Below are 25,916 nucleotides of genomic sequence, written 5' to 3'. Positions count from 1 at the left end.
TTTAAAAGTCAGTTGGAGCAAGAAGACAGTGATTGGTGGAGGAGTGAGCAGGTTACCTATTATAAACACCATATAAATGGGGAATCAAGTAGCGGAGAAGTTGTCGCGGGAACGATCTTCATCGGACTAGTCTGAAGCAGAGTGGTAAGGCTTTGGCTCATCAGGCTTCAGCAAGAACGGGTAATAGGCAAGGGTTATAGTGGAAGGACATCAAGTGCCTATTTTGGTCCTCAACTTGGGAATGTGGGAACAAGGTGCCGTGAGAGGCAGTGCAAGCAGTTTACAAGTACTTAAATCGGTAGCAGGATTGCTAAGTGTTCTTTAAAATCTCTCCATTGACCAATTAGTTCTAGCCAATAAAAAGTGGGGGAGCACAAGTGGAACGGCCAGTGAGTGAGTGGGACTTTGAGGCTTTGGGTCGCGTGGCTTCGGCGAGCAGGTGTTGAGGCAAGCTAAGGACAGGTTTTTCAAACTTTATTTTCCCTATTTCATAGATAGTGGGAAAGGTAGCCAGGGCAGAGACATGTTCCTCTTGCAGGATGTGGATTGTTAGGGCAGCCAACAGCATCCCTAACAACCTCATCTGTGAGAAGTGCATCCAACTGCAGTTCCTTATAAATTGAATTAGGGAACTAGAGCAGGAGTTGGATGAATTCCGGAGGCTGAGGGTGTGACAGACAGGAGTCACAGGGATGCTGGAACATCTAAGAGGTAGGTATGTGACAGTCAGGAGAGGGAAAGGGAACAGTCAGTCAGTGGAGGGCACCCCTATGCTGTTCCCCTCCATAACAAGTATACCATTTTGGATACTATTGGGAGGTGGGATGGCGGGAATGGCCTACCAGGCACAAGCCACAGTTGTCAGGTCTCTGGCACAGAGTCTGGCCTTGTGGCTAAGAAGGGAAGGGAGGAGAATAAGTGAGCTGTAGTGATAGGGATTCCATGGTTAGGGGGACAGATAAGAGGTTTTCTGGAAGAGATCGAGTATCCCGGATGGTATGTTACCTCCTTGGTGCCAGAGTCCAAGATATTTTAGATCTCATTCATGGCATTCTCAGGAGAGATGGTGAGCAGCCAGATGTCGTGGTTCATGTAGGGAACAATGACATGGGTAAGAAAAGTGAGGAGGTCCTGCAAGAAAAGTTCATGGAGTTAGGCATCAGGTTGAAGGACAGGATCTCCAGGGATGTCAGGATTGCTACCCGTGCCATATGCTAGTGAGGTTAGAAATAGGAGGATTATGCTGCTTACATGTGGCTAAAGAGATGTGCCAGGAGGGAGAGGTTCAGGTTTCTGGATCATTGGGCTCTCTTCCAGGGAAGGTGAGATCTGTTCCAATAGGATGGTTTGCACCTGAATCAGAGGGGGACTAATATCCTTGTGAGAAGGCTTGCTAGTGCTGCTCCAGGAGGTTTAAACTCGATTTACAGGGGGGTGGGAACCACAGTACCAGAGTAGATAGAGGAGTGAATGGGGTAAAAGATGAAGTGAAGATTGGATGTGACATCAGAAGTCAAAGGGTTGTGTGTGATGGCAATTTTTTTCAGGTGCATCTATTTCAATATGTAGGAAAGGCAGACGAGCTTAGCACGTGGATTGGTGTATGATGTTATGACAATGTGCCCATCAATGAAACTCGGTTGTTGGAGGGGCAGGACTGGCAGCTCAATGTTCCGGGCTTCCATTGCTTTAGATGTGATAGAATGGGGGGAAATGAATAAGGGAGGAGTGGCATTGCTCATTAGGGAAAGTATCACAGCTGTCCTCAGGCAGAGGGCTCATTTACTGAGGCAATATTGGTGGAGCTGGAACAGGAAAGGTATGAACAGACCCATGGGGTTGAATTATAGACAACACAATAGTCAGCGAAAATTGGAAAAGTAAATCCGTAGAGAGATAGCAGACAGGTGCAGGAAACATAAAGTTGTGATCGTAAGAGATTTTAACTTTCCAGATATTGACTGGGAGTCCCCTACTGTAAAAGGCCTGGGTGGTGTGGAGTTTGTCAAATGTGTTTAGGAAAGTTTTCTAAATCAATATATAGAGGTACCAACTAGAGAGAGTGCAATACTGAATCTCCTTTTAGGGAACATGGCAGGACAGGTGACAGAAGTATAAAGTGAAGATTGCATGTGACATCAGAAGTCAAAGGGTTGTGTGTGATGGCAATTTTTTCAGGTGCATCCTATATAGGGGAACATTTTGGGTCCAGTGATCATAATGCCATTAGTTTCAAGTTAATTATGGAGAAGGATAGGTCTGGGTTTATATGTTCCTGTTTGGATTAAAGGAAAACTAAACAGGCATAGAGAGTCTTGGTTTTTGAGGAATATTGTGGATCTAGTTTGGAAGAGGTGAGTGGTGTACCCCAGGCAACATGGAGCAAATGAGGTACTTGGGGAGTATAAAAAATGCAAGAAAGAATTCAGGAAGGCTAAAAGAAGATACGAGGTTGCTCTGGCAGACAATGTGAAGGAAAATCCTAAGGTTTTCTACAGGTATTATTAAGAGCAAAAGGATAGGAAAGGATTGTGGTGGTACACCGCCGTCCTACTGCAGGGGGAAACCTCTGTACCTGCAGGAATGTAAGGGGACAGGACACACCTGGACAGCTGTCAATCAGTTGGCCTGAATAGATCAAGCGCCACCCAGTCGGGTGTCAATCACCCTCCGGGATATAAGCCTGCACCGGCCTCCCGAAGCCTCCCTCAGAGTTTCTGCAGCTACAGCCAGCCTGGCCCTGTGGAAGTCTTTGTGGATTAAAGCCGGTTGTACAGTCTTTACCAGACTCTTTTGTGTAGTCTTCCAAAGGCGCTATTTGCCTTGGCGAGTCTGTTGTCTATCTCATTGTCGATCCTTGCATCTGATGAAATGGTGCAGCCGAGATAGGTAAACTGGTTGACCGTTTTGAGTTTTGTGTGCCCGATGGAGGTGTGGGGGGGCTGGTAGTCATGGTGGGGAGCTGGCTGATGGAGGTCCTCAGTTTTCTTCAGGCTGACTTCCAGGCCAAACATTTTGGCAGTTTCCGCAAAGCAGGACGTCAAGCGTTGAAGAGCTGGCTCTGAATGGGCAACTAAAGCGGCATCATCTGCAAAGAGTAGTTCACGGACAAGTTTCTCTTGTGTCTTGTGTCTTGGTGTGAGCTTGCAGGCGCCTCAGATTGAAGAGACTGCCATCCGTGCGGTACCGGATGTAAACAGCGTCTTCATTGTTGGGGACACAAAAGAGTCTGGAAAAACAACCAACTGAAAAACCTCACAAAGATAAGCGTATACAGAGCCGTTGTCATACCCACACTCCTGTTCGGCTCCGAATCATGGGTCATCTACCGGCACCACCTACGGCTCCTAGAACGCTTCCACCAGCGTTGTCTCCGCTCCATCCTCAACATCCATTGGAGCGCTTACACCCCTAACGTCGAAGTACTCGAGATGGCAGAGGTCGACAGCATCGAGTCCACGCTGCTGAAGATCCAGCTGCGCTGGATGGGTCACGTCTCCAGAATGGAGGACCATCGCCTTCCCAAGATCCTGTTATATGGCGAGCTCTCCACTGGCCACCGTGACAGAGGTGCACCAAAGAAAAGGTACAAGGACTGCCTAAAGAAATCTCTTGGTGCCTGCCACATTGACCACCGCCAGTGGGCTGATAACGCCTCAAACCGTGCATCTTGGCGCCTCACAGTTTGGCGGGCAGCAACCTCCTTTGAAGAAGACCGCAGAGCCCACCTCACGAACAAAAGGCAAAGGAGGAAAAACCCAACACCCAACCCCAACCAACCAATTTTCCCTTGCAACCGCTGCAATCGTGTCTGCCTGTCCCGCATCGGACTTGTCAGCCACAAACGAGCCTGCAGCTGACGTGGACTTTTTACCCCCTCCATAAATCTTCGTCCGCGAAGCCAAGCCAAAGAGAAGAAAGACAGTCTTTACCTTGTGTGTGTCTGATTCTGTCTAACAGACCACCACAATTTAATCCACAAAATTTTCCTACGGCTACCATGGAAAAACTCCTGAGCGCAGGGAGCCTCGAAGTCAACCCACGCCACCGGAAGCCCAGACACGCTTCGAGATCTGGTGGCACGCGGTTGAGGTAATCATCGTGGCGCATGCAGGTGGCATCCTGGACTCAAATCGGAGGAGGCTAGTCCTACTCCGGTCAAAGCTGGGTCCCCATGCCTTCCAGGCAACCAAAGGCTGCTCCACGTACAAGAACAGAATGGACACACTCGAGAACTTGTACAAGCCCGCCATGAATGCGATTTGTGCAAGGTACCTCCTCAACATCCAAGCCCAGCAACCCGGGGAGATGGTTAAGTCTTACCTGGGACACTTGTGAGAGTTAGCCCAACCGTGTCTGGCTGAACCCGGGAGTAGACGCAGAAGATGTCGAAAGACTGATCCAGGATGCCTTCGTGTGAGGGCTATGCTCGAGGGCCATCCGGCAGAAGCTGCTGGAAGATATCTATGCCCTGACTAAGACAGTGGAAGTGGTCCGAACCCTGGAAGCTGCAGCCCTGCTCATCGAAGCCTTCGATTCCAGGTTCCCCCAGGCTCCCTCATGGCCTTCTCACACTGCAGCTGCAGCCCCAGACCAAGCTGGGGATGAGAACTTTGCGGCGGCAGGTGCCCAGCGCCCCTGTAAGAACTGTAGGTCCTGGTGTGGGTCAGACTGTCGATCGCGCTGAAACTGTCCAGTGAGGAACCAGTACTGTTTCCGATGCGGCAAGAAAGGCCAGTTTGCTAAAGTGTGCCTCTCAAAACCAGCCGGCTGCTCAGTGGCCCCCTATGATCTTCCCACCTCCCCCATGGACCCCTCCATGTGCGCGTGCCGGGCAGCACCATTGTCCTCGCTACAACTTTTGCCTTCCCCAATTCCGATGGTGCTGCATCCTGCTCCACCAACGATGACCGCAGCGTGTGCCCTGAGCACCTGGACCAGCCGCCGCCCTCGCCAGCGCCGCTCACCGAGAACTACAGCAACGTCACTTCCGGGACATGGCGTGATGTCACATCCAGCTGATGTATTAACGTCTGTGCCTCCGGCCGTGACGACGTCACTTCCCCTGGTGCAATGAACACAGCTGGGGTAGGAGGCCAGCCACGCAGTGGGCCCCCACGTGCCGCCGCCTTCTTGGGCCAGAGAGTGGCCGACACGGAGGGCCCCTGACAATGATGAGAACGACGTAGTCCACATGGGCGATGACTAGGTTGCCCTACTGACACACCCCATGCCTCCGGACACCATCGCTGCCACATGCCACATCCCACGACCGACGTTGACGTGGTCAACACTGGCGATGACCAGGCTGCCCTACCGATGCTCCCCACGCCTCCGGACACCATAAATCACCATGCACAACCGGAGAGTGATGACTCCAACCCCAAGACGGTCATGGCTGCCAACACGCTGACCAGGGACATCCCTCACGACCTCGGGCGCTCTATGATGGACGTGTAAGTCAACGGGCAGGTAACAAAGTAGCTGTTCGACAGTGGCAGCACTGAGAGCTTCATTCACCCGAGCGTGGCCCACTCCCTGAGATTAAAAGTCCACCCCACCACCTGCTCGATCCCCCTCACCGCCAAGAATAAAACTGTTGATACCCTTGGCTAAGGTTACTCAGCTGATATAACTGTGGGAGGGGAGACATACACAGGGTTCAAGCTCCTGGTTATCCTCAAACTCTGCGCCCCAGTCTACCTGGGCCTAGATTTCCAGTGCCACCTGCAGAGTATCACCTTTGCCTTCGGAGGGCCCCAACCTCCACTCACGTTACACAGCACGCTAACCTACCAGTCCCAGCCAACCTGCGGCCTCTCTACACTACGCGTCACCCCACCGGCACTCTTCCCACATCTTATGCTTGGCTGCAAGCCGATCGCCACCAGAAGTAGGCGCTATTGACTTCATCAAGGCAGAGGTGCGGCAACTATTAGTGGAAGGTGTCATAGAGCCCAGTAACAGCCCTTGGAGAGCCCAAGTCCTGGTGGTCAAAGGGGGAAGTAAGCCGAGGATGGTCGTGGATTACAACCAGACCATTAACCGGTACACCCAACTGGATGTCTACCCCCTGCCGAGGATCGCCGACATGGTCAACGTGATAACTCACTACTGGGTTTTCTCCACGATTGACCTGCAGTCAGCGTATCACCAAATCCCCATCCACCTGAAGGACAAGCCCTACACCGCCTTCGAGGCAGATGGGCGCCTCTACCAGTTCCGCCAAGTTCCCTTTGGGGTCACGAACAGGGTCTCCAGCTTCCATCGGGAGATGGATCGCATGGTAGACCAGTACAAGCTGAAGGCGACGTTCCCGTATCTGGATAACGTCACTATCTGCAGCCGTGACCAGCAGGACCACGATGCTAACCTGGAAAAATTCCTCCAGACGGCCGGGGAGCTGAACCTCACTTACAACGAGGAGAAATGTGTGTTTAGCACCACCTTCCTCGCCATCCTGGGGTACATCGTGGCCCATGAGGTTGGCCCAGATCCAGAAAGGATGCGCCCATTAATGGAGCTACCTCTCCCCCCCACACTAAAGGCCCTCTGCAGGAGCCTTGGCCTATTCTCCTATTACTCGCAGTGGGTCTCTTGCTTCTCAGACAAGGTCTACCCACTGGCCCAAGCTACAACTTTTCCCCTCCCACCCGAGGCGCAGGCAGCCTTCATCCGCATCAGGCAGGACATTGCAGATGCCACAATGCAGGCCGTGGATGAGGACTCCCCCTTCCAGGTGGAGAGCGATGCCTCTGAGGTAGCCCTCGCCGCTACCCTCAACCAAGTGGGGCGCCCCGTCGCTTTCTTCTCTAGGACCCTCCATTGCTCTGAACTAGGGCATTCCACTATTGAAAAGGAGCCCCAGGAAATTGTGGAAGAGGTCCGCCACTGGCACCACTACCTGGCCGGCAGGAGATTCACCCTTTTCATGGACCAGTGGGCTGTGGCGTTCATGTTTAACACTACGCACAAGAGCAAGATCAAGAACGTCAAGATCCTGCACTGGAGAGTCGAGCTGGCAACCTACAGCTACGACATCCAGTACTACCTTGGGAGGTTTAACGACTCTCCCAGTGCCCTCTTTCAGACCTGCGCATCTAAGTATGATGACAGGCTGCAGGCATTGCATGAGTCCCTCTGCCATTCGGGTGTCACCAGGTTGTACCACTTCATTAAGTCCCGGAAACTGCCGTATACCATCAGGGACGTCAGGGACATGACCGAGGCCTGCTGGGTTTGCACGGAGTGTAAACCCCATTTTCTTCCGCCCGCCCCAGGCCCATGTTGTAAAGGCCACTCGGCCCTTCGAGTGTCTCGGCATGGACTTCAAAGGGCCCCTGCCTTCCACGAACCGAAACATTTACTTCCTCACGGTAATCGACGAGTACTCATGCTTTCTTTCACTATCCCTTGCCTGGTTCCTCCACGGCCACTGTCATCAGGGCCCTGGGGCAGATCTTCACCATGTTTGGTTACCCCGCTTTCATCCACAGCGACCAGGGGTCTAGTTTCATGAGTGACGAGCTGTGCCAGTACCTGATAGCAAGGGGCATCACGACCAGACGCACAACAAGTTATAACCTGAGAGGCAATGGGCAAGTGGAACATGAAAACAGTGTGGTCTGGAAGGCAGTCCTCCTGGCTCTCAAGGCGAAAGGGTGGGCCGTTGAGTACTGGCAGGATGCCCTGCCCGAGGCACTCCATGCTCTGTACAGCTACCAATGAGACCCCTCATAAATGTCTGTTCTCATTCCCCAGGAAGTCAGAGACTGGAATGTCCCTCCCAGCATGGCTCACATCCCCGGGACCGGAGCTCCTGCGTAAGCACGTACAGACACAAAAGGCCGAAGCCCTGGTCGAGCAGGTCTTCCTCCTACATGCGAACCACAACTATGCCTACGTTAGGTTCGGCAATGGCAGGGAGAACACTATCTCGACGAGGGACCTCAGCAGGAGCACCCACCACCCTATGGCATCCTTCAGCCCAGGACGACGCCGACCAGGCATACATCCCCGTCCCCAAGCAGCTATGGGGCGCACAGGACTTCCTTGACTACCAGGGGCCTGCTTCAGCCCTGGGGGATGAACCTGCCCCCCCCCACTCATCCAATACGACACTCATATGTTGATCCTGGCCCCCTCAGCCACCCCTCCGCACGGCACCACACCAGTCACACAGACCCCTGCCACCAGCCGCCCCCCAACTTCCCCTTCGATCAGTGACCAAGAGCCAGTCCTACATTGGTCACAGAGACCCGGCGGCTGCTGGATCATCTCAATCTGTAAAAATTGTATGTTGTATAGTGGGTACGATTCCTTGTTACTACCCCCCCCCCGGGACAATTTTAAAGAAGGGGGTGAATGTGGTGGTACACCACTGGCCTACTACAGGGGGCAACCTCTGTACCTGCAGGAGTGTAAGGGGACAGGACAACACCTGGCCAGCTGTCAATCTGTCAGCCTGAATGGATCAAGCCCCACCCAGTCGGGTGTCAATCTCCCTCCGGGATATAAGCCTGCGCCGGCCTCCCGAAGCGTCACTCAAAGTTACTGCAGCTACAGCCAGCCTGGCCCTGTGGAGGACTTTGTGGATTAAAGCCTGTTGTACAGCCTTTACCTTGTGTGTGTCTGATTCTGGCTAACAGCGCACCACAAGGATACAATTGGTCCCCTTGAAGATCAGAGTGATCAGCTGTATATGGAGCCAGAAGAGATGGGGGAGATCTCAAATGGTTTTATTGCATCAGTATTTACTCAGGTAAGTGGCAGAGTGTCATAGGAAGTAAGGAAAATAAGCAGTGGAACCTATAGAGATTAAGGAGGAGGAAGTGTTTGTTGTCTTAAAGCAAATATAAATCCCGAGGATCTGACAAGATATTCCCTTGGACCTTGAGGGAGACGAGTGTAGAAATTGCAGCAGCTCTGGCAGAAATATTTAAAATGTCCTTAGCCACAGGTCTGGTGCCGGAGGATGGCGGGTAGCTCATTTTATTCTGTTGTTTAAAAAAGGTTTCAAAAGTGAACCTGAAAGTTATAAGCTGGTGAGCCTAATGTCTGCAGTAGGTAAGTTATTGGAAGGTCTTCTTAGGCATGAAGTATACAAGTATTTTGATAGCCAAGGACTGATTTGGGATAGTCAAAATTGTTTTGTGCATGAGAGGTCAAGTTTAATTAATCTGGTAGAGTTTTTTGCAGAGGTTACCAGGAAAGTTGATGAAGGAAAGGCTGTGGATGTCATCTACATTGACTTCAGTAAGGCCTTTGACAAGGTCCCACATGGGAGGTTAGTCAGAAATGTTCAGATGCTAGGTATTCATGGTGAAGTAGTGAACTGGATTTGGCAATGGCTACAGGGGAGAATCCAGAGAATAGTGGTGGATGATTGTTTCTCAGACTGGAGGCCTGTGACTACTGGTGTGCCTCAGGGATCGGTGCTGGGACCATTGCTGTTTGTCAATGATCTGGATGATAATGTGGAAAATTGAATCAACAAATTTGCAGATGACACAAACACTGGAGGTGTTGTAACAGAAAGGAAGGCTTTCAAAGATTGTAAAAGGATTTGGACCTTTGGACTGGAAAAATGGGCAGAAAAATGGCAGATGGAATTTCATGCAGACATGTGTGAGGTGTTGCATTTTGGAAGGATTAACCAAGAAAGGACATACACAGTAAAAGGTAGGGCACTGAAGAGTGCAGTAGAACAGATGGATATAGGAATACAGATAGTAGTTTCACAAGTGGGTAGGGTCCGCGAAGCCAAGCCAAAGAAGAAGAAAAAAGAAGGTTGTAAAGAGAACTTTTGGCATTTTGGTCTTCCTAAATCAAAGTATTGAGTAGAGGAGTTGTGATGTTATGGCAAAGTTGTATAAGACATTGGTGAGGCCAAATTGGGAGTATTATGTGCAGTTATGGTTACCTAACTACAGGAAATATATCAATAACATTGAGAAGATTTATTAGGATATTGCCCAGACTTCAGGAACTAAGTTACAGGGAAAGGCTAAATAGGTTAGGGCTTTATTCCCTGGAGCATAGAAGAATGAGGGGAGATTTGATAGAAATATTTCAAATTATGAGAGGTCCAGACGGGGTAAATGTAGGTAACCATTTTCCACTGAGGGTTAGTGAGATACAAACTAGAGGACATGGGTTAAGGGTGAAAGGGAAAAGATTTAGAGGGTACATTAGGGGGAACTTCTTCACACAGAGAGTGCTTGGACAGGTAAAGGGTATTGAGGCCTATGGTCAGAGTGCAGATCAGGAAGATTAGGGAGAATAGGTTATACATGGGCTAGAGGTGCACCAAAGAAAAGGTACAAGGACTGCCTAAAAAAATCTCTTGGTGCCTGCCACATTGACCACCGCCAGTGGGCTGATATCGCCTCAAACCGTGCATCTTGGCGCCTCACAGTTCGGCGGGCAGCAACCTCCTTTGAAGAAGACCGCAGAGCCCACCTCACTGACAAAAGGCAAAGGAGGAAAAACCCAACACCCAACCCCAACCAACCAATTTTCCCCTGCAACCGCTGCAATCGTGTCTGCCTGTCCCGCATCGGACTTGTCAACCACAAACGAGCCTGCAGCTGACGTGGACATTTACCCCCTCCATAAATCTTCGTCCGCGAAGCCAAGCCAAAGAAGAGATGAGCCAAAGGGCCTGTTTCTGTACTGTATTGTTCTACGGTTCTAAGTGAAGTTTGTTCAGTGTAAGTAGAATGCAGTATTTTTGTCTATTTCAGGTGCATTAGTAAGGCAAAACACTTATCTGGCATCTACCAGTCCCCATACCAGGGATTTTACTGTATTGTTTCTCATTTTTCTCCAGTCCTGGAAACAAATTGATTTTTATCAGTGATAAAAGATCAGTCCTGCAGAAATGTCACACCTTCTCTAATCACAAACTTTGCTGAAATAAGACAAAGTTTAAAAAAAATTAGTTAAAAGTCAGCTTGATTTAATGTCACCTTGAAATGCATGTGGATTTTTTTTCTAACCTGCTGAATGTAATTAAGGAGTGAGTCTCTATTCTCTTCCCAGTATTGTGCAAGGCTGTCCGGTGGTGGGAATTTCGTGCAGCTCAGTTCCAGTGTGACCTCAAAGCAATTACTGCTCAAGTAGTTGAAATCTTGCATTCCTGTGAAATTAAAAAAATTGCAAATTATAAGATCTGACAATGTTAACTGGGATATATTCCAAAAATACAATGATACAGTCATAAAAAAGCACTATCACATGGAAATATGCAATGGTTCAACTTCTAGTCTTAGCTAACAATTCATCTGAAGCACAATGTCCCAAACTAGACAGTGAAGAGTCAGCTGGAGTTACATCTGGTGGTCTGAAAGTAAATGCAAAGGGAGAAAACAGTAGGCACAGTTCCAAGTATCAGACAATATAGTTCCCAAATTGCCTTGGCTCATCTACTGAATTCCTCCTCCATGACTTTGTCAACTTGAGATTTTGTCCAATGCTTTTCACAGAAATCTATGGCACTATACAGGCCCTTCGGCCCACAGTGCTGTACTGACCTAATAACCTACTCTAACACCTGCCTAAAATTTCCAGACTGCACAGCCATCTATTTTCTTAGTTCCATGTACCTATCTAATAGTCTCTTAAAAGATTCAATTGAATCTCCCTCCTCCAATGTTGCTGGCAGCACGTCCCATGCACCCTCCTCTTTCTGTGTGGAAAAACTTACCTCTTGCATGCCCCCTTACATATTTCCAAATATCTTAAAACTAAGGCCCCTGGTGTTGGCCTTTTCAGCCCTGGGAAAATGTCTCTGGCCACCCACACAATCAACGTCTCTCATCATCGTGTGCACCTCTATCAGGTCATTCCAAGAAGAAAAGACCATGTTCCCTCAACATATCCTCTTAAGGAATGCTCTCTAATCCAGACAACATCCTTTGGCAAATACTAGAATGCCTCAGATGCTCCCCAAAGTTCCTCAACATGGTTATCCAACTGCACGAAAACCAACAAGGTCGGGTCAGATACAGCAATGAGCTCTCTGAACCCTTCTCCATTAACAATGGCATGAAGCAAAGCTGCATTCTCGCACCAACCCTCTTTTCAATCTTCTTCAGCATGATGCTGAAACAAACCATAAAAGACCTCAACAATGAAGACGCTGTTTATATCCGGTACCGCACGGATGGCAGTCTCTTCAATCTGAGGCACCTGCAAGCTCACACCAAGACACAAGAGCAACTTGTCCGTGAACTACTCTTTGCAGACGATACCTGGACCTAATACGTCCCTAATACGACCTTATTTGAAGACAGCAGTGGAATGTTTTTGTGATGAATCTGTGTCATGCTGTCAGTCTTTCGCTGTGCTTAGTCTGCTCTCCTGACATTGGACGTGTATTATCTCTTTCACTAAAGACACTCCCCTTGGGTATAACTGTGTATACGTCCATTATCATTCATTATTGTATTACTAAGTTTCTACTAATAAAAGCCATCATTTCTGGTTAACTACACAGCCTTTGGTTTCTTCATTTACTGGCATTTCAGTTTTATTCGATAAATCATATTTATTTTTAAGCTGTTCAAACAACTTGTGCACTTTATTGATTTTCTTTTGTTCTCTTTGTATTGCACAGTCAGATTGTTTACATTTGTTATCTTTTATTTGTTTATGCTGCGTACAGTTTATTTTTTGCACTACCAATTAGTAGTAATTCTGCTGCGCCTGCAGAAAACAAAAGGAATCTCAGGGTTGTATGTGATGTCATGTATGTATTCTAACAATAAATCTGAAATCTGATGCTGTAAAAAAATCCGAAATCTGACATGTGATTGTCAGTGTGCAACAGCTATCCCATGTTTAAAGAGATCACGTATAAGCAACTTCCTCATCCAAATAATAGGTTTGGGATCCAGGATGCCAGGGCCTTCAGAGACAGACCCAACATCGCTCCACAATCACTGCTCAGAAAATCTGAATCAAACATGAAGGGCGGTGATGGTATTGGCTGCTTCTTATAAAGAGACAAATTGGAATAGCAACACCATTTTCCATGGTAGGTTTCGCTGCCACGAATGAGCCAGCCCAGCCTCTCAGCAGTTCCTCCTCTGCCAGAAGAAATCATGACCATCGGCTCCCTCTAATATACCAACTTAACTACAACAAGGCAACAGGAGAAGAGAGCATTCCTTCTAAGCTTGGTGAAAAGGAACTTCAGATGGCAATTCACAGTTTTATCTCCCTCACCTAGAAGGAAATAAAACACAATAGACATGGAATAATTTTTACAGAGTCTGAAATCCGTGATTTTAATTTCCTCACTGAAATCTAGACTGCCTGTATCAAGCATCTCAGAGCATTAGTAGCGTGTCTGCAAAATCCTCCAAATCTACCAGCAGGATAAATGTCAGCAACCATTCCCTGGGCAAGTACCAAGGCACCAATCATGGCCAACTTCATACAGCCGGAGGTTACCAGATAGATACGAGAAAAGCATCAAGTGCTTCATTAGAAAAAACAGAACATCCTTGCTGACTTAGCAATCCCTGTCCCTGACTGCTTGAGAGCAATAAGAAGCATCCAGCTTAGCAGTTGCTTCATCTAGCAGAGAATGAGCAGTTGGAGGGCACCAGCTCCAAACCTCTCATCTCTCCTTCCTCACCCATCTTAGAGCCCACAAAATGGAAGTGGAAGCAAATCTCTGTCAACCCCTGAGGCAAAGGAGAACAGCAGCTTTAGAAGCAACGGAGGACTTGGCATCACAGAATTTAGCAGGAAATTCATTAACAGAGCCCAACAGAAGCAGTGCTCACTGTCCTCATGCCTTGGCCACTTCTGCTCAAGCTTCAAGAACACGAGATCAGGAATGGTCTTCCCTGAATTTCCCTTCCCATTTGAGAAAATGCACAACTTGCTGTAGCAATATCAAGATAAAGTTAGAAGCCATGAGGAAGAAGGAAATCAAGGCTTGATTCCACCCATTGTTGCTCCATCCTGATTGTTCTAAGAAGGAGCACAATTACGCCAAATAAGATCGCAGCTTCAAAGAAACACAAGTGAGGTTCTCCCAGTTCAGTTCATTTATATTATGAATTCATTCAATACAAATAATGACACTAAAAATAAGATTCCGTGTACATTTTTTAAACACTTGTCTGCAGGATGTGGGTGCCACTATCATGGTCAGAGTTTATAATCTCTTCCTAACTGCTCTGGTGAAGGTGTTCCTACATTTGGGGTGGGAAATCCTCGATCCAGCAACCAAATGAACATGAGTTTATTTTCAAATCAGAAAGGTGTGGAACTTGGAGGGGAGCCTGCAGGAGGTAGAGTAGGCATGCATTGAAATGATCAAGTAAACGATCTAATTTTCTTGCACTAATTATTTACTTTTTAAATCTTGTACTTCCAGAAATGTAATTTATAGTAATTTTCCACCTGGAATGCACAATTAGTGCTCCTGCAAAACAACAATTTTCACTACTCCCCTCACTCTTCCAATCTCACCCCCTTGGAATGCTAATCCTAACCTCACCATCAAACCCACGGACAAGGATAGTGCTGTTCTGGTCTGGAGTACGACCTCCATCATCTCGGCCCTCACACGCATATCATCTATTACCCACACATCTGCCCTGGCCCCCTCCACCTTCATATGCAACAAGGACAGGATTCCTCTTGTCCTCACCTACCACCCCACCAGCCTCCATGTCCAACATATCCTCTTCTGCCATTTCTGCCAGCTACTATGCAATCCCACAACTAGACATATATTCCCCTCTCCCCTCCCCCTCTGCCTTCCACAGGGACCACTCCCTCCATGACTCCCTTGTCCACTCCTCCCTCCCCACCAATCATCCCCTTGGCACCTACTCTTGTGACCTCAGGAGATGCTCCACTCCCCACAGCTCCTCCTTCACCACCATTCAGGACCCCAAACAATCCTTCCAAGTGAAGCAATATTCACTTGTGAATCTGCAGGGGCCATCTACTGCATCTGGTGCTCCCGTTGTGGTCTTCCCTACATCGGAGAGACTGGGCGCAGACTAGTAGATCACTTTGTTGAGCATCTGAACTATCCACCACAATATTTTAGATCTTCCAGTGACCATCCATTTCAATTCTTTGTCCCATTCCCCTACTGTCATGCACTGCCAGACTGAGACCACTTGCAAATTGGAGGAACAACACCTCATCTTCCATCTGGGCACCCTCCAACCAGACGACATTAACATCAACTTCTCTGGTTACAACACCCCACTCCCTCTTCTTCTCCCTGCCACCTTCCCCCAGCTCTGTCTCCCTTTTCCCTCTGTCTCCTTTCACAGCACCAATATCAATTCTCACCTTTCCTCTTATCATATCCAATTAACACCTGGACTCCTCCCCCAGCTAGTCTTTGGTCTCTTTATTCTTGTGCCTTCCTGTTCTTTGTCTATTCCTTGAAGAAGGACTCCAGCCCCAAATATCAGTGATATATCTCTATTTCCTGTGAGACCAGCTGAGTTTCTCCAGCATTTCTATGTGTTTTTAACTACAATTACAGCATCTGCAGACTTTTGTGTTTCACTTTCAACACTTTCCATGACACATGTTCATGATAGCAAACCTGATTCTGATTATGATATCGACAACTGTGTCCACTATTAGGGTCATTAGTGGAAGCCCAATATGACTCATTTTAATTTCTCTGTGTAAGTTACCTGTTGAGAAATAATAACTTGTACCATGTACCATGGAGAGCATTCTGAATGCATCACTCTCTGATATGGAGGTGCCAATGCACAGTACAGGAACAAGCTACTGAGGCTTGTAAACACCATTGTGCGCTGCAAGTGCCATAATGGGCTTAGTCCTCACTCCATTAAGGACATCTTTAAGAGGCATTGCCTCAAGAAAGCATCCTCTATCATCAAGGACCCACAGCACCCAGGCCATGCCCTGTTCTCATTGCTACTATCAGAAGGAGGTACAAAAGCCGGTCAACATAACAAAAACAGCTTCTTCACTCCGCCATCAGATTTCTGAACGGACAATGAACCGATGAACACTATCTCAATTTTTCTTTTTTGCACAATTATGCATTTTTAAAAATCTTGTATTTATGGAATTGTAATTTATAGTAATTTTACACCTTGTTCAGAACAACACTGCTGCCACAAAACAACAAATTTTGTGATACATGTTCATGACAATAACTAACCCAAACCCTAACCCTAACCCTAACCCAAACCCTAACCCTAACCCTAACCCTCTGATTCCAACATCCACAACTAGGTCCATTATTAAAAAGAGTTTACATGCACACAATTTGCAATCTTACATGTTATCCAAATAGATGTTTGGTGCACAGTAATCTAGTTCCATGCAATTGAGCTGCATTTCTCTGACACATAGTGACACACTCTGGGGATCTTTCCACAAAATTACTTCTAATTATCCTCTATCCTTCTAATTAAAATAATCATCCATTTCACTGTAAAATCCTTAAAACCAAACTGTCAAAGTTAAAATATGTGTGTAGGTTTATTCTTAAAGTAAAAAATGAAAAGCTGGCCATTGAGAGATGAAAGCTTCAACATAGGAAACAAATTTTAGAAGTGGATTTCAGTCTGAAGCAAGTCTCATTATTACTTGGCATTTAGCATAAACAATCAATGATGATTTCCAACATCCATGTATTTCCAGGAAAGAAAAGGCTGCACTCAAGATTATCTGTCAAATTCATCCCTCAGCTAAGTCCATTAAAGCAGCTTAACCGCCTACTTGTTTAATTTTCTGTTGGAAGACATTTATGTAAACCGGCTACAGTATTTATCTGTTTAACAATAGCCACTGTTCTTGGCATTAAGGTCCACAGCTATGCAATTCTTTGGCTATGTTCAATGAACATGTAAGGCACGGTATAAAATCCAAACCCTCAGAGAAGATTTAATGCTTTGATGAGTAGATGGCTTCAAATACTGCCAAATCAAGGCCACCCACAAAGTGGAGGTACAGCACCTTGTATTCCATCTCAGCCATCTCCAACTAGACAGCATCAATATTGATTTCCCCAATTGCTGTTAACTCCCTCCCCCAGTCTCACCCTTCCCCTTCCCCTGTGTCTCCCTTCCTCCTGATCCCTACCCACTTCATTTCCTTCACCAATCAGAGAGTTAATTCCTCTTAGCCCTCTGCCCTCTTGCCCTATCACTTCTCAGCTTCTTTCTCCTCCACCCTCCTAACTGTATCCAGTGGCTACCTGCATCTACCTCTCACCTGTTATCCTGTGCTCCTCCCCTCTTCCCCCCACCACCTCTGAATTCAGGCATCTGCCCAGTTTTCAACACTCCTGATGAAGGGCTCAGCCCTGAAACGTTGACTGCCTTTTATTTCCTGTGGATGCTCCATGACCTGAGTTTCTCCAGACTTTTTTTATTTTCTCTTTTTTTTTGTTCTCTCTGTATTGTACAGTCAGTTTATTTACATTTATTACCTGTATGCAGATCTTTATTTGTATACATGTTGTGTACCTTTTTTTTTGCACTACCAGGAAGTGGTCATTCTGCCTCCCTGTAGATAAAAGGCGGCATGGTTGGCGTAGCAGTCAGCACAACACCTTTACAGTGCCAGTGATCAGGACTGGACCTGAGTTCGAATCCCATGCTGTCTGTAAGGAGTTTGTACATTCTCCCCGTGTACACATGGGATTTCTCCTGGGGCTCTGGTTTCCTCCCATCCTTCAAACATTAACCAGGATGGAGGTTAATATGGGATAAATTGGGCGACATGGACTCATCGGGCAGAATTGGCCTGTTACCGTGCTGTATGTCTAGATTTTTTTTTAATTATATGTGATGTCAGATATGTACTCTGACAATAAATCCATAATCTAAACCTAAATCTAAAACTTTGTGTGTTGCACCAGACCCCAGTATCTGCAGATTTTCCTGTTAGCCTGGTTCTTGTTGAGTGTTGCAAGTATAATAAAATAGATATTGAACCTGAAATAAATAGCTGTTACACTTTGCAGAAGGAGATTCCAAGACAGAATTGTTTGTGGATTCATTGTCACTTACCCCCAGGAACACTATACCAAGCCCCTCCATTTGTTGTTCCATCAATAAAGCTTCTGTCGTCATCATTCTTGCGGCATGGTTGTCTATTCGGGTTTGACATTACTGGATTTAAAGAAGCATAAGCTTCAGCCAGGCTTTTAAAAATCTTGTCATCTGGGCATGCACTATATTCATGTGAAGAACCTGCCAGATAAACAAACATATTTGAAACAAACTGCAGAAAATAATGTACAGGAGTTCTTTGGAAATTTGATTTCATATTGTGATCTCTGATCCTAACACATGAAGGTGCAATTCACCCCTCATGCAGTTTCGTCTTGATCAGCTATTTTATTCTCACTAATAGAACAAACAGAAGGTTATGTTTGGCAGCATTCAAAGTAGAAAATCCTGGAAATACTCAATATATCTGGCAAAGTGGAGAGAATTATATCCACCATTTAGAAATCAGTAAGTCATCAGTCTAATACATTAACAGTGTTTCTCTCTTTTAATGAGATTTCCAGAGCCACAGTGAACTTTCACCTCAACCTACGCTCTGATCTCTGGGCCAATTAGATCCATACAAACATAGTTGAAATTCACCACCCCCACTGTTTCTGAAATGCCATTAAATCTAATCTTAGGTTCCAAGAAACAATCTCAAGGCAGAACTAAACCTCACCAATTCCAGAGAACATTTGATACAAGGACAGCAGATGCAGCATATGTGGCAAAAATAAAACTCATAGAAAAAAATCAGCAGATCTCTGGAAGCAAAGGGATAGTCTTGTTTTAGTCTGAGACTGTGGCAGAAACTGCTAATATATAGAAGTAAAAGGAAATACTGAAACAGCAACTGATAGGTGATAAGTAGAAACAAATAAGAGGTGAGAAAAATTAGGCAGCTGGAAGCAGGTGAGGGAGGGTAAAGAGTATTGATAATGATGTGAAGAGATATGAGAAATGTGAACAAAGGAAGAGAGACTATGTGGACCATTGGGAATTGGAAAGGAACACAGGAAGCATGGGTAACTTTAAATTGGGAAATTCAATGTTCATATCATGGGTGGTAGATTACACAAGCAGAATTGAAGTGTTCTTTTTCTAGTTTATGTTTGGCCTCTCTGTGGCAATGGAGAACAGACTGGTCAAGCTGGGTATGGGAAAGGTAGTTGAAAAGGCAAGCAACCAGGAGTTCAAAACAGCCACTGCAGACACACTTCAGGTGCTCCGCAGAGCAATCACCCAGTCTACACCTCATCTTGCCAGTGCAGAAGAGGCCACAGAATGAGCACTGAATGCAACAGGCCAGGTTAGAGAAGGTGCATTTGGAGCTCTGCCTCATCTGGAAGGTGGACCTAAACAGCCAAAGTGAAAGGAATTTGGGTGTCAGCGCTGATGGGGAAGCTCGGAGACAAGTATTTTGTTTCTGGGAGAGCCTTTAATGCCTTCGTCATAAACATAAACAAACTGTTCCCACTGGGCTCAATGCCCCTCTCTGTAACTGGATTCTGGACTTCTTAGTGAAAAGACCTCAGTCTGTCTAGATTGGCATCAAAACCTCATCAGGCTGAGCACTGGTTCATCTCAGGGCTGGGACTCAGCCCTCTACCATTCACGCTGTTGATTCACAACTGCCGGATTCAGTTCTACCTGAGTCATCGAGTTTGCAGTTGATACAACAGTAGTTGGCCTCATCAGCAACAATATGAGCTGCATAACAGAGAAGAGGTAGAAAGGCTCGTAAACAACAACCTGAGTCTCAACATGGATAAGACAAAGGAGATGATTGTGAACTTCAGGAGGATAAAGGTTGACCAAGCACCACCACACATCAATGGCTCTAATGTGTAGAGAGTGGAGAGAACAAACTTCCTTTATCAGCCTGCGGTATCTTTGACCTACATACTCAAGGGCAGGTAGTTTGATCTCCTCTTCACATCACAATGGAAAATTTTCCAGAGGGCAGGAGTGTGGAACTCAATTGGGAATATCTGGGTAAATTGGGATCAAGAGATGGGATATATCATTGGTATTATTTAACAGATGACTTGACCTGGATCCACAACAGTCAGGAAGGTACTGAACTTACTCATGAGGTTGAGGAGGGGAAGGCTATTGATCCCATCTTGACACAATTTTACAGGAGCACGACTGAGAATGTCCTGTGTGTCTGCATCATATGTGGTATGGTAGCTGCAAAGGATCAGACCGAAAGTCAATGCAGAGGATCATCTAAACAGCCGAAAAGATCACTGGGTTCTCCCTTTCCATTATAAATGACATTCCTATGAGCCTTACTTAAATAGGACTCAAAGACTTATTGAGGACCCTTTTCTTCAGCCTGCGGTATCTTTGACCTACATACTCAAGGGCAGGTAGTGTGATCTCCTCTGCACATCACAATTGGGAATATCTGGGTAAATTGGGATCAAGAGATGGGATATATCATTGGTATTATTGTCAGGCTTTTGACCTCCTGCCCAATATTTAGTTGCACTGTTGTGGATCTAACAGAAACCAGTTTCACATTTGCTTTTACCTGTACAAGATTTAAAATATCCATGTCCAGAGAAATACCTTATGTATTTGTCAATCACTCTGCAATCACTTTTGCCAAGGTGACAAATCTTGTTTATTTTTGAAACCACGAGCTGAGATTATGCTCCCGGTCATGAAAGCTCATCCAACACTTATACTTTAGGATTATCAGACAGAATAGTATTTTTGTAAAGGTTACCTCAAAAAACATAATATTGACCAAGTTAGGATAGAACAAATTGAGAGTACAGTATCGTTTGCAGAGACAACTTACACCTGAACATCAACAAGACAAAATGGTTGACTTCAGGAGAGCCTGGGGCGACCACTCTCCACTGACCATCCATGGCTCCACCGTTGAGGTAGTCAAGAGCACCAATTCCTTGGTGTGCACCTGTAGGAGGATCTCTCCTGGTTCCCCAACACCAGATCCATTACCAAGAAGGCCCAAAAATGCCTTTACTTCCTGCGGAGGTTGTGGAAAGTTCAGCTTCCACCCTCTATCCTCACTACATTCTACAGGGGATACATTGAGAGCATCCTATGTATCTGCATCACTGCCTGGTTCAGGAACTGCACCATCCCAGAACGCAAGTCCCTGTAGCAGATAGTAAATACTGCTGAGGGGACTGCTGGGGTCTCTCTGCCATGATTTACATTTATAATGGCCGTTGTTTGCGGAAAGCCATAAACATTGTGAAGGACTCCACACACCCCTCCCGCAATCTGTTCTCCCTCCTGCTATTTGGGAAGAGGTACCAAAGCGTTCGGGCCCTCACAACCAGATTACACAAGACAGCTTTTTCACCAAACCATGAGGCTTCAGAACTACGGGGACACAGGGCTAACATAGGGTAAAATGATATTTAATGAGTGATATGTTATTTATATAAATTGTTTCTAAGGTAATTTATCCATGTAAATAACCAGCTCCATGGTCTGGTGAAACGCTATCTCATTTTCACTGTACACTGCAAGGTTTATGGTATGAATAACAAATAAATGTGACTTGACTTGATATTTGGTTGCAGTGGGAGGTTTGCAGTGAAGCAAGTGACTAGTCTGGAACATTCAGTACACCTGCTGCTGCGCCACCGCTGGATTTTGCCTGCTGCCTTGTCTCTGTCTACCACTGCATTCAACTCGTTACCTGAACCTAGCAGTGCCAATTCTCACAGAAAATCACCCACTGGGCTTTATCCCATCAAACTTAATTTTTCACCAGATTTCTTGCATATTTACCTGTTCGAGTCTCGTCGTAAGGATAGTTTGCTACAACATCGCCCCCATGAAGATTTGCAGAGAGCACAAATGGAATATCCATGATCCAGTGAATGATGGCTTTCGTCTCGGGAGCAAGCTGCAGAAACAAAGCTTCCTCAGTATAATAATAATACATCAGACAGTTCGAATGGATCTCAGAATGCTTGGGTTGCAAACTATTAATGCCCATCATGAACTTGGACATGAAGACTTTGTACCCAAGATGGTAACCACAAGAAGTGGATTTATTGTTCAAAATCTTTACTTTTTGGCTGAACCCCGAGTTCAGCATCTGCAGGCTCTTCCATTTCACAATGCCCAAAAGCACCACTGTGCAAAGCTTTTTTAAATTTATTTTTAGATGGCTTGTTAACCTGCTGCAGGAGCCATGTTAATCATGTCTGCAACACTCCCATTTCAGCAGAGGTGCAGTTTAGTGGCCTTATTAGGAATGCATTTAATACCTGGCAGCTCTGCACACGCTACTCAATACAGATGTGTGAAATCCGCATGCTCAGATGTTGGGTCTGTCCGAATTTTTGAATTATTCTGATTCTTGGACAGTACTTTTAAAATTCAAATTTAAGGTGGAATAAAGAAGAGATGAACAAGTAAATTTTGATAGTTTATTCGTTAGCAAATACAGCATGCTTCATTTACCAAAATGAAGTAGTTTTAAAGAAAAATTATGAAAGAAAATGATGAACGAGCCCGGAGGCAGAGGAGGTTGTGGAGGTTCTATATGAATACTTTGCTTCAGCACTCACCAGAGAAAAGGACCTTGATCAGGGTGAGGTTGGAATAGAACAAGCCTGTGTGCTGGACAGTGTTGAAATTAAGGAAGAAGAAATGTTGGCTCTTCTTAAAAACATCAAGATTGATAAGTCCCCAGGGCCAGTCACAGTATACCCCAGCTTGTTGTGGGAAGGGAGGGAAGAGACAGCTGGGGGATTGGCTATGATATTCGAGTCCTCCTTGGCTACAGGGGAGGTACCCGAGGATTGGAGAATGGTAAATGTGGTCCCCTTGTTTAAAAATGGTAATAGGGAGAATCCTAGAAATTATAGGTGGGTGAGTCTTACGACAGTGGTGTGCAAACTATTGGAGTGGATTCTTTTTTTTTCCACAACTTTATTTATTCATTCAACAAGGTTATTACATACAATAAAAAAGTACATTCTGTGAACAATAAAAAAAAATTTATATAAAAAAGAAATGAGAGAAAAAAAAGAACCCCCCTCCCCCTCTCAGCCAGCTCTCTTTAGGAAAGCCAAAAAGAAAAGAAAACTAAAATATAAACTAAAATATATTCACTAAAATCTAATCAAAGTAATTTTAAATGTAAATATTCTGAATATAAAGACCATTTATTAAGAAAAAAATAATAATTATCATGTAAAACATACGTGATTTTTTTCCATTATAAACAAGTTTTCATCTCATTACGCCATCTATTAATATCAATCACATTAGCATTTTTCCATGTACTTGCTATACATTTTTTTGCTACAGATAAAGCTAAATATACAAAAGCAATCTGAAATTTATCTAATCCCAAATCTTTCAAAGGCTTCAACTTACCCAACAAAAATATTGCCGGATCTAGAAGTATTTTAATCTTATACAAATGTTCCAAAAACAATTGAATTGCTTTCCAACAAGATTGTATATGAACACATAACCAAACAGCATGAAAAAAGTTCCAACCGAATTACCACACCTAAAACAAGAGTTTGATTCACTAAAACTATATTTTTTTAACTTTTCAGGTGTTAAATACAATTGATGTAAAAAATTGTAATTAACCATTGCATAATGAACATTTATCAATCTAGTAACACTATCATGACAAATATCTAACCATTCATCCTCAGAAAAAAATAAAATTAATATCCTTTTCCCATTTAATCTTAGATCTATCCCATCCTTTTTTTTTTCCATACTTCCCTGTAATATTTGATACATCAATGAAATATATCCCTTCTTTGGTACAATCACAAGAAAAGATTCAAATTTAGTCAATTTAGGTAAAATCATATCTCTACCAAATATTTGTTTTACTAAAGATCGAAGTTGATAATAAACGAATAAAAAATTCTCATTAATACCAAAATCTTCCCTCATTTGATTAAAGGATAAAAATTTACCTTCTTTAAAACAATCCCCCAAATTTTTTATACCTTTAGATTTCCAATATAATAAACATTGATTATGTATTGAAAAAGGAATAATATAAAAGAATTATATAACAGTGTTAAAGTCAATAATTTACCCTTAGAGCCTATCATTCTATTGTTCCTCATCCATAACTTCATTAAATGCTTTAGTATAGGCACATTATATTGTTGTAATAAATTTAAATTCCACCAAAACAAAAATTGATGTATTTCAAATTCAAAAATATTTGCCATTTCAATTTTAGCCCAACCAGGGGGGCATTCCAAATCCATTAAAGAACTAATAAATTTAAATTGAGCTGCCTCATAATAATTTTGAAACTGAGGTATACGTAATCCTCCTAATGCATATTTCCAAGTTAATTTATTCAAAGCTACTCTCGGAAATTTATCCTTCCATAAAAATTCCCTAACCATTTTATTTAAATCTCAGAAAAAATTCTTATTAAGTAAACACAGAATTGACTGAAACAAATATTGTATACGTGGAAAGATATTCATTTTAATTGTATTTATTCTTCCAGTTAAATTTATAGAAAGATCCTTCCACTTAATCAAATCAGCTTTGATCTTTTTCATTAACGTTATATAATTTAATTTATATAAAGATTGATAATCAACATCCACATTTATACCCAAATATTTAATTTGATCAGTCCACTTCAAATTAATAATATTCTTATAAACTGAATAATTTCCTTCACCTATCGGTAAAATTTCACTTTTTTCCCAATTAAATTTATAACCAGATAAAGATACATATTGTGTTAAACATTCCTTCAAATGTAAAAGTGACTGAGCTGGGTTTGTTAAATACACCAATACATCATCAGCACATAAATTAATTTTATACTCCTCATCTAAAACTCTCATACCTTGTATCTGTGCATTTTGTCATATCAGCTGTGCTAAAGGTTCAATTACTAACGCAAACAAAGCTGGAGACAAAGGGCAACCTTGTTGAGTTGAACGGGTTAATTTAAAAGGTTCCAAAATCTGACCATTTGTCAATACCCTGGCTATTGGTTTATTATATAAAGCTTTAATCCAACCAATAAAAGAAGGACCAAACTTAAATTTCTCTAAAACTTTAAATAAAAAATTCCACTCAACTCTATCAAAGGCCTTTTCTGCATCAAGATATATCACCATCAGATGGTCAGGGCACTGTCGATATTTATTAATTAAACTAATCATTCTAAGAATATTATCTGAAGCATATCTATTCTTTATGAAACCTGTTAGATCAACATGTATCAACTTAGGTAAAAATTTAGCCAATCGATTCGCTAATACTTTAGCTATTATTTTATAGTCTACATTTAACAAAGAAATTGGTCTATATGAAGACACCTTCAACGGATCTCTATCCTTCTTAGGAATTACAGTAATTAAAGCACTAGAGCATGATTCAGGTAAATCATAATGTTCATTAATCTGTCACAACACATCTCCAAACACTGTAGATAAATCATCATAAAATACATTATAAAATTCAACCGAAAACCCATCATCACCAGGTGATTTTCCATTCAGCATTTCCAACAGCCAATTTAATTTCTAAATCAGTAAAAGGAGCCTCCAGCTCCAATATGTCTTCTTCTTCTAATATCAGTAATTTCAACATTGATAAAAAGGAATCAATCGATCCACTCTCCTGTTTTTCCTCAGAAGTATATAGTTTCTTATAAAATGAGTAAAACTCATCATTAATCTCACGAGGTTTATAAGTAACAGTCGAATTTCATCTAACTGCATTAATAACCCTTGATACCTGTTCTTTCTTTAACTGTCATGTAAGTACCTTATGTACTTTCTCACCCCATTCATAATACCGTTGTTTAGATCTATTCATCAAGCATTTAAATTGATAAGACTGCAACGTATTGTATTTCAATTTTAATCTAGA

The 25,916-nt window shown here is 44.1% G+C and overlaps 1 protein-coding gene across 3 annotated transcripts in view; it reads right to left on the bottom strand.

The window, feature by feature from the left end:
• Nucleotides 1-25,916, bottom strand: part of cpe (carboxypeptidase E) — a 129,805-nt gene that overhangs the window by 16,426 nt on the left and 87,463 nt on the right. For all 3 annotated transcript variants that reach the window (XM_069926134.1, XM_069926136.1, XM_069926135.1), the window contains 3 exons: nt 21,810-21,927; nt 18,045-18,227; nt 11,001-11,140 (listed from right to left, as the gene is read on the bottom strand). In XM_069926134.1, the coding sequence (XP_069782235.1) occupies nt 11,001-11,140; nt 18,045-18,227; nt 21,810-21,927 (441 nt within the window). The remainder of the gene's footprint in view (nt 1-11,000; nt 11,141-18,044; nt 18,228-21,809; nt 21,928-25,916) is intronic.

Source organism: Narcine bancroftii, chromosome 3 (genome assembly GCF_036971445.1).
Source record: "Narcine bancroftii isolate sNarBan1 chromosome 3, sNarBan1.hap1, whole genome shotgun sequence".
Taxonomy (NCBI): domain Eukaryota; kingdom Metazoa; phylum Chordata; class Chondrichthyes; order Torpediniformes; family Narcinidae; genus Narcine; species Narcine bancroftii.
Note: the sequence above shows the minus strand (reverse complement) of the source record. Positions and strands in the feature narration are given on the sequence as shown.